The 12,934-nt window shown below is 39.5% G+C and overlaps 1 protein-coding gene across 2 annotated transcripts in view; it reads left to right on the top strand.

The window, feature by feature from the left end:
* The window catches only part of LOC132956132 (monocarboxylate transporter 2-like), a 31,495-nt gene extending 18,963 nt beyond the window's left edge, over positions 1–12,532 (top strand). For both annotated transcript variants that reach the window (XM_061029349.1, XM_061029350.1), the window contains 3 exons: positions 4,381–4,524; positions 5,156–5,956; positions 6,613–12,532. In XM_061029349.1, coding sequence (XP_060885332.1) covers positions 4,381–4,524; positions 5,156–5,956; positions 6,613–6,893 — 1,226 coding nt within the window. In that variant the 3' untranslated portion in view covers positions 6,894–12,532. The remainder of the gene's footprint in view (positions 1–4,380; positions 4,525–5,155; positions 5,957–6,612) is intronic.
* Positions 12,533–12,934: the final 402 nt, after the last annotated feature.

Raw genomic sequence — 12,934 nt, 5'->3', positions numbered from 1 at the left:
TCACGATTCCAGGAAGGAGATATCAAATAGAACACACCAACATTTGCCTGTGGCCTGCATTGTTGTGTTAGCAGGCTCGCACATTTTAGTAAGCTAGTAGCGTCACATTACATCTAAATTGACGTGGAATGACCTTGCTTTAAAAAACCTCTAAAATCATTAGTCCTAGCCTTACACACCCAAACAGCAGGTTAAAGGTGGAGAAGTGGACAAGGATTCAGAATTCAGATTTTCAAGAGCCAACTGCTTTAACCTAGTTTTAATGTGACAAACCTGTCCGTACAAGATCGTCCATGAGAAGTCATTCAGTTAGTTGCATCATCCTTATAAGCCATAATTATCCATCGATGTGAACTGGAAACCTCACCCTGAAGATTTGCATAAATGAGGTGACGCCTCCGAGCAGGTTCAGGCAGACAACTCGAGCGTCACTAGTTTCACACTTGACGTGCGTCATTATCCGTGATCACCTGACAACACCTCCTTTCCAGTTGGCGCCCTTTTAAATCCACAAGATTTTCAATCTCTTTCATTGCCTGCTCTGATCTGCACCAGTGCTGCACTCTCGCTCAGCCCCCTCACCAGCCCCAAGCATCCACCTGTAGGCTCCCACTATCTGAGGGGTTTAAGATACCATCCCATCACTTGTCAAAATTCTGCATGTAAAATAAAAAACTACAAGGCGTGATCAGGTCGGAGCCTAGACGGCAAACACAAACTGTGTTCTGCTTCTTCAATAAATATTTAAACAAATGCAAACTCTTCCTTGGCCAATCATCTGGCACATTTCAATTAATGCACAACTGATCTTTTTTTCAGATGTTAGATATTCATAGATCAAAGCCTGAACACCTGCGATGTGAGTGAATCACAGGATGGGCTTGTTTCATGTCGCCCATACAGTGCAATCCTTGATAGCATTACATCAGGCAGCTCTGACGAGACACATCCCTCATCCTCCTCAGCACAGTCAGCGTCGCGCTCTGATGATGTCATTAAGCTCCAGGCTGTTTGTGTGTGTCTGCGGCGGATCAGTGTTGCTAATCCAGATACAAAGAGAGAGCAAGAGAGGGACTTGACCTTGGGGCGTGGACATATAGTACACACCGGAGTGTCATGCACTGCACAGCCAAGTAGATAATAAATAAACAGAAGAGCCATAGTGTTTTTATCATGAGGCAATGGAGAAATTGGCAATTTCTATTTCAGTTGTGGGAATTTGTTTACAAGGAAAACAATCTGTGTTTTAATAGAGTGCCAGGTAATGTTTGTTTATATTTCTGCTCTAAAGACCTTGTAAATCCAGGCCTTTTAATAGATCAGATGTGTCCCAGAAGACCAGTTTCTTAAAAGGGAGAAGTGTTTATCCACATTAAGAGCACCTTAAGGTTCCCTGGGGTTCCTGAATGTAGTACTGATGGAGCTCTTAGTCTCCGCAGCCTGTTCAGTGTGCATGTGGGATTGAATAATTCATACAGCAGAAGCGTTTTTACAAGGACTACTTCCTAAATAAAGTAATTCAAAAAAAAAAAAAACAGTGTTGGTTAGTTCTGTGGGTTGTTCAGAGTGATGGAGTGATGTCCTCATGGAGGATAATTGAAGCTGCTCTCGAGTCTAGTTTTAAAAACATTAACAGATCGACGACATAGAAAGTGGAAGCTGCCAACTGTAGTGACAAAAACAGAGAAATATTACAAGGCTAAGTTCTGCAGTTCCCTTGATTTAAAGCTCCTGTAAGGAGTTTTTAACTGCTTATGAAACAGACTCAAATTGAAAGTGATGTGTCTTAATTAAGTGCATAAACAAACGAGACTATCTGCGACAAGATGGAATATTCCAATATTACTCCTGAGAACGAGGAACGACATAAAAGACAACGCCGAACAGGCCGACAATTTCCACGTAGTCCTTGTGTGTTTCATTCTCTCAGCGCCGCAGCTTTGCTCTGTCCGACAGCGTTGGACCTGCCCCCTCTGAGTCCGTTTCTGGAGCGTTTTGATTGATTGATTTCTTTATCTCCAACATGTAAGAAAAACAAACAAACAAAGAAATGCTGATGCTAAGAAAGAAAATAAAATGTCCTTCATTTGCTCTTACATGCCCCAAAAAGGAGTAGGAGGAAGTTAAAACTTTTCTAATCCTTCCTTCCTTTTAACTCAATTTAATAGGATCAGTATCTCATTCAAACTTGGATAGTGCCAAGTACAACCCTAGCCTCACGTGTTGGCAGCCCTCAGTGGTAGCATTTAGATTAATCTCTGAGGTCTGCAGCACAGACCTGGAAACCTTCCTGCCTGTCAGAAGCCAATTTGCCGTACCTCCAGGCCACCATGGCATAGTCATTAAATGTGTTGCTTAAAAAATGTATCACAAAAAATCATGGCAACCTGAAAGCATTGATACACTCGCTGCCACGCTGGTTGACCCTCCAATATGTCTCTTTAAATATCTATATAGTGGGTCAGCAGCCCAACAGAGTCACAGAAGAAAACCATGACTTCGTCGTCTTGCAGCAGATTTTGAAACCTGTTTCTTTTCATCTCTGTCCATCCCTTTTTGAAATGTGATGGATAGCCAGTCTCCTCACACTCTGACCTGCATTAGCCTCTTTGGCGCACTTCGAATTATAAAGTCTGGAAGAAACTGTAAGACATTTCTATATGTGTCGTTCTCTTTTGGGATTTAGGTTGTTATATTTAGTTTGGACTTTTGTCCAGTGTGTAATGAAGTCCAGGCTGCATCTGGCCAGGAGATGATAAGCCTTTTTAAAGGAGGGTAATGTGCGGGCTCAGGGGCTCCCTCATCTCGGACGATTCTTGTCCTGCGGGGCCCCTGCGACTACCGATGGACTATGGATGCAAATGAGAGGAGCTTTCCTCAAGGTCGAAAAAGGATTCATGCAGTGCAAATTACATCGGATGACTCCTCGCCTGATGTGGCTTTTTAAATTGGACAGGGCCTAGCAGAAATATGGTACATCTTCTGGCTGGTAATGAGAGCTTTATTTCAAAGAAAAAACACATCTTTCATTACCTTTCTTTCCTCCCTGTTCGAGTGACACCTCCTGTACTAAAAAAATCAGCAAAGGGAAAGGAGACGGTGTCAATTATGAGGTGCAAAGACTTCCAAAAAGTGAGTTAATCAGCTGCAATATTCATAGAATGTAATGCACCAAGATGTTTAAATCTGATCAAATCTTTCCTTTGACTGGTGAAGACAATTTTTAACAATAGAAACTAACACCACAGCCATAACATCTAGTCGAAATATCTAGTTGAATAGATCAGATTAAAAAAAGAAAACTTCAAAACATATAGTCTATGTCTAAGGAATAAAACATAACATGCACTTTAATAAAAGACTGAAAAACATTTTCAGAAATAAATAGAGCCCGACCGATTTTGATATTTTCTCATTTTATCGCATATATGTGCCGATATTACTGGATTTATTCACCAGTCAACTAGCATTTAATTTGAGTTTCACTGTATTACACAAGCAGTTCTCTGTCACCAGCAGAGGGCGCTCTACACTCTCCAGATTGTTGAGCGGTGATGCATCACGCACGTACATGCGCACTTACTTTCCAGTTGAGAAACCATATTGTCTTGTATATTTTTTCACAAGTATTTGATAACTGCATTTGAGGAATAAACGAAAAAAATGTCTATATCCTTTAATCTACAGATCGAACATAGATCCAAGAAAGATATCAGCCGCTTTATCGATATCAGATTTTCTTTCTCCTCAATATTGATATCAGTATCGGCCCCAAAAATTCCATATCGGTCGGGCCCTAGAAATGAATTATAGTTGAGAGGGTGATTCTTTGGGAGCAACTTGGGGTTAAGTTTTTTGCCCAAGGACCCATCGGACATGTGGCTGCAGGAGCTGGGGATCGAGAGATGAACGACTCTACCACTGATCCACAGCTTACCCACAATCAATCACTAAATATTAGAACTCAAGGATACATGCAGTGTTGGTGGTGATATTGAAGTAGACCCTTGTTTTTCTTTCTAATTACACATTGCACATTGTTGCAGTTCAAACACAGGCAGAAGGACTTGATGCCTGTCACTCTTTAATTTTTTTAACAAAATAGAAAAAAGTGTATAAAACAGCAGTTGACACTCTCATAAGTCTCCTCTCATTCTTCACACTGTCTGTTACTTATCTTAATTTGATTTGACACAAGACGTTGGGAGTGCAATGTTTAAAAATGGAAACAGTCCAGTGCTTCTATTTATAGAAGCTGGGCTCCTGTTGGGTGTGCAGCACTAACAGGATTAAATCATTACCCCTTCACTTTCAGTGACCATGACTACTACAAACATCTGACATGTGTGGCTTGATTTAATGTTGTCCCATTTGTTTCAGGTCCCATCAGCAGCATACTGGTCAACACATATGGCTGCAGACCAATCGTCATGATGGGGGGCTGCCTCTGTTCCACTGGTATGATCTTAGCTTCCTTCTGCACCAGTGTGGTCCAGCTCTACCTCTGCATAGGCGTTATCGGTGGTAAGTCCATCTAAGTCCTCTTAAGTACGATTTGAGTTAATTCAATTAGCTTCTACCTCTAAGTAGCAGGTTAAAAATAAGACTGTAGTATTAGGAAAAACATTCGCATCTAAGTGAAGCTTCAGTTTTACCTTATTGGACTCCATTTGTTTAACTGTTGTAATGCAATATGACTGTCTATTTATATTCCTTGTAAACCATACCATACCATTAATTGAAAAATCAATACCCACATAAAGAGTGCTAGCCCACAACTGAATCTTGTACTACACTTAAGATCTTTAAAAGGCCATGGCACAACAAGAATTTATTCAATCATAGTATACACTTATTGCTTTTAAAGTATTTACTTCAAATGGGTTATGTAGAACTATTATTATACTTTAACATCTCTTAGAAATACAAGTTCTAGCTCGATTGCTAAAACTGTCACTAGCATGTCTAGAAAGAGAATACGACTGAGCAAGCAGTCAAGGTTGCCAGCTTGTTTAAATTTAAGTATTTCAGAGGTCAACAGTTACTTATGACATAATTAAAGGTTTTGCTTGTATTTATTTTTAGGTGAGAGGTTCAATTGATCTGTGTTACAACTGTAGTATTACTAACTATGGTCTAATATCTTTCTTTACAGGACTTGGCCTAGCCTTCAACCTGCAGCCAGCACTGACTATGATAGGAAAATACTTCTTGAAGAAGCGTCCCATTGCAAATGGGCTAGCGATGGCAGGCAGTCCGGTGTTCCTCAGTACTCTTGCCCCGCTCAATCAGTACCTCTTTAACAACTTTGGCTGGAGAGGTAGCTTCCTCATTCTGGGCGGCCTGCTACTGAACTGCTGTGTGGCTGGATCTCTAATGAGACCTCTTGGACCACCACCCGGCAAGATCAAGAAAGATGAAGAGTTAGCTGCAATAACCACAACAAAAGAAAAGTTCAGTGCATGGAAAACAGTCAACAAGTACTTGGACTTGACACTCTTCCAGCATCGTGGTTTCCTCATTTATCTGTCAGGCAATGTCATCATGTTCCTTGGCTTCTTTGCTCCTATAGTCTTCCTTGCGGCCTACGCTAAGGACATGGGCGTGGATGAATACTCTGCTGCCTTCCTGCTCTCTATTCTTGCTTTTGTCGACATGTTTGCGAGGCCCTCCATGGGGTTACTTGCCAACTCACGCTGGGTCCGGCCCAGAATCCAATACTTCTTCAGCTTTGCTGTGCTGTACAATGGAGTGTGCCACATCCTCTGCCCACTAGTGGAAAGCTACACCGGTCTGGTGGTATATGCCATGTTCTTCGGCTTTGCCTTTGGCATGGTCAGCTCAGTGTTGTTTGAAACACTGATGGATCTGGTTGGGCCTCAGAGATTTTCCAGTGCTGTTGGACTCACCACTATTGTGGAGTGTTGCCCCGTCCTCCTTGGTCCACCTCTAGCAGGTATGTTTTGACTGTCTGAGGGTACATTTGACCTAAAATGTCAGATTTTTGCACCTAAAATTATAGTTCAGTCATTTTTGAAATGGGATTGTATGAGGTACTTGTAAATAGTACGTGTATTAGCCACAGGAGATGCCAGTAAGCTTGGCCCCTTCCGGTCGCAGTTTCTCAAAAAAAGTAAATTGTCATTGATTTTTCTGTAAATTAGCTCAATTATGTAGTACAAACATCCCAGTCTGCAGCAATGTAAAGCCTAGCCTCCGGATGCCAGCGGGATGATGAGCATACCTGCGCTGACAGGACAGTATTTTTCAAACAATTGATTCAAGAAACTTTTTTGTAGTACTTACTTTTTTTTCAGAAATGTCTGACAACAATGTTTCCATGTGGAATAGTTCTACTCCGTCAGAAATGGATAAATATAAGTGAAGTACTGCACAGATTTTAAAAAACTATCAGTGTCTTTGTTTTGACGTTGCTGCTTTAAGGCTGTTGCAAAACATGGATTTAGGTGGAACCCCATCTATAGAATGTAGGAATAGGAAAAATATAAAATAAGCGTATATTTAGAAATACTTTTGGAAGATAATCACTCAGTTGTATGTGCAAGTTTTTAGACATTTTGCTGACTCTTAAACCCTTGTGTTGTCTTACAGGGAAATTGGTTGATATCTCGAAGAACTACAAGTACATGTATTTTTGCTGCGGAGCTGTCGTAATTTTTGCAAGTATTTGGCTCTTTATTGGGAACTTCATTAACTACAGACTCTTGGATCAGGAGCGCAAGAGGGCAGAGATGTACAAACGGACTGAGACAGAAGATCCAGACCAGCTTAAGAATCAAAAAGAGGCTGATGGGGAAGCACAGGCGTCAGAAGAGCTGGTTGAAAAAAATCAAAAAGAGGAGGAACCTATGCAGCGGGAAACCAACATCTAGATCCTTCTTCTCTGCCAACAGCTCATGCTCACCTCAGTGGCAAGCTCACATCTCCTTTCACTGCAAATAAACTGAGCTCCAAGCCAAGGGGTGCCTCTTGACGTTCCACAAGGCTCTATTTGGGGTCCTCTGCACTTCTCTAAAACTAACTGCCAAAGCGACAATAATGTTGTTGGAAGCTGTGAGGTGTTATATCTGTTTGTCGAAGAGCATCAGCTTTAACTAAAACAGAAAATTATTAAGCAGAAGGAAAAGTGTAACATAATGTATGCATGTGAGGAGGCTATAGGTCAGAAAATGTAATGGAGTGTAGTACTAACCAAGGTTTCTTTTTTGCCACGTTCCCCTCATATCGGATTAACTGTTAAAACAAGACTGCAACTGGAGGACAATTACATTCACGACCCCTAGTGGCAATTATAGCAAGAATGTGGGATTATAAAGCGGGAAGTATGTACAAATTCCTAAGTGGCGTCATCGCTCAGCTAGCATAGCAACAAATTCACAGATGTTAGCATACAATTTGAAAATTTGTCAGATGAAATGTAACTTCTGCTGCAGTTGGTCATGTCTGACCTTATCTCTGTTCATTTCAAATGTCATTTCATGTCTAAATATTCCAAACTGTAGCCATTCCTCTTTTCCTACTGTGTTTTCCGATATGAAGTGAATGCAGCATATGTGTGTCACCACTGTTCCAATAGCACCAGCATACTGAATTTGAAATATCTTCTTGAATTAAAAGCAAGAAGCAATGACAGGGTTTAACTTTGATCTACCTTTGAGTGAAAGGTCACTTGTTTAAAGCTGATAACAGTCAGTGTCCATTCTTAGCAAAGTTTTTGTGCAACACTGTCCCCACACTATACATTCACATCGTGAGCAACTTGGTCTATCTGTTGAATTTTGTGATTGTGGTAAGTTGGTGGCTCTGAACTCAATCTTGTCTGATCAAATCTTGTACAATCAAGCGGAAAAAAGAACAATCTCAGAAATTATCATTAGCCGGAAACAATGGAAGCAAGTTTCTATGGTAATGCGAATATTTAAAAATCATATCTGCAGGGAACAAAGAAACTAAAATCTGGCTTGATGGCGGCAGCTGTTGAGCCTTTAAAGTTTGGCTTGTTCTCCCTGGTTGGTCGACTCAGTGAGAAGTAAAAACTCCAACAACTGTAATGACTTGTTGACTGTGTTGCTCGCAATGTGAATGCAACAGATGGATAGACCATTTCCGGTGGCCTGGAGTTTCTAAGTGTCAAGCAGGAGCACAAAATCCTAATTGCACTGTGTGTAATATGGCAATTGGGTGCCCTGAAATTCCCACATCTAGAAATAAAAAACAGATGTGCTCACAGCTGGTGATGCTGGTGCTTGTGCATTATGCTGCCACCTGAGTGCTCTAATGCCGTGTAGTAAAACCTGCACAAAAGTCCCACTTTAATACTTTCGATCCAGCCATAAAAGGCTTCCAGTAACTTATCTAGCTGCTGCACTGAAGGAAAATGACCATACATCACCCCTAACATCTTTCTAAAATTGCTGCAATTAAATGAATTTAATTACGGTTGAATGTAATTTCCTCTGTGGGCCTTAACAAGGTATTAATGATCAAAACCAACTGCAGAATATGGTTATTTTTTTCTGCATATAGAGCCCATGAGCAATATTACCGCTCAGATTATAATGCAGACGTACAGGGAAATGTATTTCTTGAACCGGTGGGACAGTCTATTCTATGATACATTGCCTTAAATGTAATGTAACAAGTGCAGGGGAGTTGTACAGAGAATACTTGATAGTATTATAAGAAGCTCATAAACCGCTGTGTTAAATGTGTGAGATCCTTTCAAACTCATAGAGTGTAATCAGCTTCATGTGCGTCACCTCACATGTCTGAATGCAAATTCAAATGTTAAAGCTATGAGATTAAGTATTGTTGTATAGTGTCACTGTTAACTAATCCACTAACAACATGCTACTGATGCTACCAAATCAATGAATGCTTATCAAGTCTACCTGTATTCTCAGTTTTATTGCGTGCTAACAAATGTACTTGGCTAAGCCATCACGTAGCAATTTTACTGTTGCTATAATTGTCTTTCTTGTTCGGTATTGAATCCATTCCATGTGTTAGTTTTTGTAAATTGTCATCCTACTGTGCTGTTAACTGGTTTTCACCACAAAAATCTGCAGTATTGGTCTCAAACTCTAACCACATGTCGTCCTGTCTCAGATGTTCGAACAAAGCCAAATGCATTTTAATAACAAATTTTGTTCTTCAAAGCAATCATGAACAGAAAAAAAAAAAACCTTCCCATTGTTCTGGCTTGTGTGCTTTGAATAGTTGAATGTCCATTCACATTCATGAAAATGGATGTCCCGCTGTGTAGCAGTGGCTCGCCACCATGTACTGCCCATCGCCTAAGACTCATTACAACCAAACGCTACGTCAATGTGAAATCATCTCTGGTTCTGTGATGTAATCAGAGCAATTAGCTGTAGTCGTGTTTGGCTGGATGAAATCTCAGGGTATCAGTGGAGCATTGTTGAGGATATCTGTGATACCGTTTTATTGTAAATAAGATTTATTAGAAATATTTGCAAGCCTCTGTGCATAGTTGATCAAAGCACTTGACCTCTTTGAGCTCGATTCAGTGACCTAGACTTGGCCCCAATATTTCCATTCAGTGATGTGCTATAGGCTCATTCGGACTGCAACAGTATTCCCCTAAACGCTGCTTGTGTCTCCAGGTTATCTGTCATAAGTCTGTGTCACATCGCTTTTCTGATTCAGCATGGCCCACCAGCATTTCATGCAAACATCACAGTATTTTTATGGCATCACGTCTGTAACTTCATCATGTCTTTGAATATTGGACAACAACGATACCTTTTAATGAATGGGTATGAAAGTGTGACTCTTTAAACTTAAAAAAAAAAAATGAAAAGATGGATTCAACCCATCGACTAAGATCTGATGTCACTGTGCTTATTGTACATGGTGGCTCTCAATGAGGCATACAGACTGCTGTACAATCACTTTCTGCCAAATAACACTGCCCCCTGCTGGTTCAGAAACACTTAGACCAAAAGGTATAAAAAAAATTAAAAAAAGTCATGCTTCACTTTCAGCAGGAGAACACACACTCTCGCTTTGTCAAATTTCTTTTTTTAAATGACCAACATGATTTCAGTATCATGGGTGATGCATTTGCATCAATGAGGGGGGATGGGGGAGGGGGGATGGTATGCTCAGTATCAATATACTTTCTTTATATGCAAATGTTAAAGCAAAGACCTAGAACAAATTTCAAAGTGCAATGGATTGAAGGGTTTGATTGGATTAAGAGGAATACTGTTGAATGTAAACTTTCAACATTTATTCATGTAAACCTTGTTTATGTTTAAATACCTTTTCTCTCTATAATCAGTAAAGAGAGCAGGTTGCGCCGATCGAGGAACAGACATCACAGAGGCAGTAACTTAGCTTTTAGAGCGACGTTTCTCGACTATGGGTGTCTGTCCCTGATGGTGGTGAAGGAATCAAAAACATAATTTGCATCTCAAAATTGTCTTTTTTTTCTTTGACTTTTGATTATGGGTTTATTTATTATTTATAGATCATCATCATTACTCTGTTGCAGAAAATTGCTGCAACAAAATGAGTCCCCCAAACCCCTATGGCTGATGTTTGAACTTATGTATTCTCCTGCCTGTTTCAAAATGGTATTTGTCCTACTTTAAGCAATACTTATTTTTCTGTATTCTCAGTTCAAATGTGTATTGTAAGAACAAAAGGAAACATGTTCTTCTTTTTTAATTTAACAGGAAAAAATGAAAGAAAATGTTTTGAATTTGATTTGCACCAATTAGCCTTACAAATCCAACTTCTTAGTTTTGTGTTGCTTTTTTTTGTGTGGTATATTTTTAGACACAGAGGTTTATTTTGAGATTAGCTGAAGACCAAGTTTAGAAGAGATGATGAACTAGAATGAACAAGAAATATTTTCACCGCTCTTGTTTTATTTTTGTAAATGCAAGTTACCGCTGCTCAGAAGCAAAGGAGAAGTTTGAATGTTCACTTTAGAATTTGGCTGAATATTATTTTTTCTTAATGTGTGTTATAAATAGGCAGAACGTTAAGGCTTTACAGTTGAAGAGAGTCTGGGTGGGATGACTTTTAGTTTCCTTTTTTTTTTTTAAGTAAAAGTGTCAAACTTTTTTTTTTGGCTTGTATTTCAAAGCACCTAGCAGCTTACACTGTGTTTAGCTTGTAGACATGACTGCAGATTCAAAATTCATGCTTTGAATTATCGGTAAGAAATTGGGTGAGTTCAACTTTAGCAGGTTGAGTCAAAAAAAAAAAGTTGTTAAAATTGTGGTGCGCAGCGAAAATGTAATAGTGTGGTATCATGGAGGAATTAAATTTCAGAATGAGTTGTGAATTTCAATTTTGGGTTTGAGTTTGGTTTTCCTGCCCTGGAGATGAATTTACTTTGGTGAAATTCAGTTTTATTTGAATGTACCAGCTTTTTGGGAAATTTATTCTCACGTTTATTTAGAAATTTGAATTTTCACCTTCAAACCCTGATCTTAAAAAAGTTGAAACGCCTAAATAAGCATATGTATCCTTATATCTTCTAATCAAAAGGTGTTTTCCGACCAAACAGTTCTGGGGACTTTTTGAAGAGGAACTATCTACTAGGGAGTTCCCTACACCATGAGGACTATTCCTCTGTCTGCATTCACACCGCCATGGTAACTACTCTACTAGAAGCAGGATCTAAAACGGTTCCTCTCAACGCGGTTCTAGGAACGAAAATAGTTCTTAGTTCCTGCGGTGAAGAATCAATTAAAAAAGGGGGAGGGGTCAAAAAGTTCCTGTGGTCCGAAAAAGCCTAATAGTTCAAAATCTTCTTCAACAAACTTTTATTTTGAAGTTTTTTTATTTTCATGTTGATGTGGTAAAACGAAACCTCTCAGCATGTGTCGGTGTGGATTGTATACAAGGTGGTTTGCTACTGGGAGGCTGAAGGACTCTGGCTGTTCTGCTAACTGTGCCTTATGTGCTATACTGACCATTTTAAACAGCTTTTTTTTTTTAACACACACAGGGAGAACCACAAATTTCTATCTTTGCCCATCTGTTTGTATGTTTACAAATTATTGTAGGCTTTTATTTCTGTGTAAATAATCAACTTATTGCTAATCATTTCAAATGCAATCCTGTTGTCTTAACACTGTCAACATGTATGAACAAGAAGCTCTTACACCAGATATATACTCTGAATATATTTGATCTGTTAATAGGATTTGTACTTAAAGTGAAGGATGCAGATATCTGATTTGAGGACAGCTGTGTTCACACGTTTGTTCTCAGAAGTGAACTCACTCCGTTAGGTCCTTCCAGTAGCAGACGCGCTGTGTGCTCTCTCATCAGGGCAGATCTGTTCTCTATGGCATTATATATATTTTTTTCAGATTGTGTCAGTCCTTCCACTACCTCTGCAGCCGTCATGTTAGAGCGAGCGACAGTACCACACGGGTATGAAAACCTGATTTATGTTTTTGTAATTCTAATAGAGTGTTATCACCTATCACAGTAGTGACATAAATAAAGTATATATATCCAAGTACTCAGCATGACTCTGACTTATCATTTTATATATGAAACCAGTTTTCTCAGATGGAAAAAAACAATTATATGAGTGATTGAGAAGAGAAAAATGAAAATGTAAAATGCCCAAAGAACATACAATTAAACATATTTTTTGTTTTCTGTGTCGGATTAGAAATAACTTTTATGTGGACACATTTGATCAGCAAGTTATTTTTATATTTTTTATTTACCCCCCCCCCCCCCCCACACACACTTTATGCCTTTATATGAGAGATAGGACAATGGAGAGAGAAAGTGGGGAACAATACAGGTTGGATACCAAAGGTCGGATCAAAAATAACTTACTGATCAGGCGCTGGTAGCGGTGTGGTTGGTTCTGGTGCCCCGTGTGCGGCGGCTGCGGTCAGTAAGTTATTTT

Source organism: Labrus mixtus, chromosome 22, assembly GCF_963584025.1.
Source record: "Labrus mixtus chromosome 22, fLabMix1.1, whole genome shotgun sequence".
NCBI lineage: Eukaryota > Metazoa > Chordata > Actinopteri > Labriformes > Labridae > Labrus > Labrus mixtus.
The sequence above is the reverse complement of the archived record's forward strand: the minus strand, read 5'-3'. Positions and strand labels throughout refer to the sequence as shown.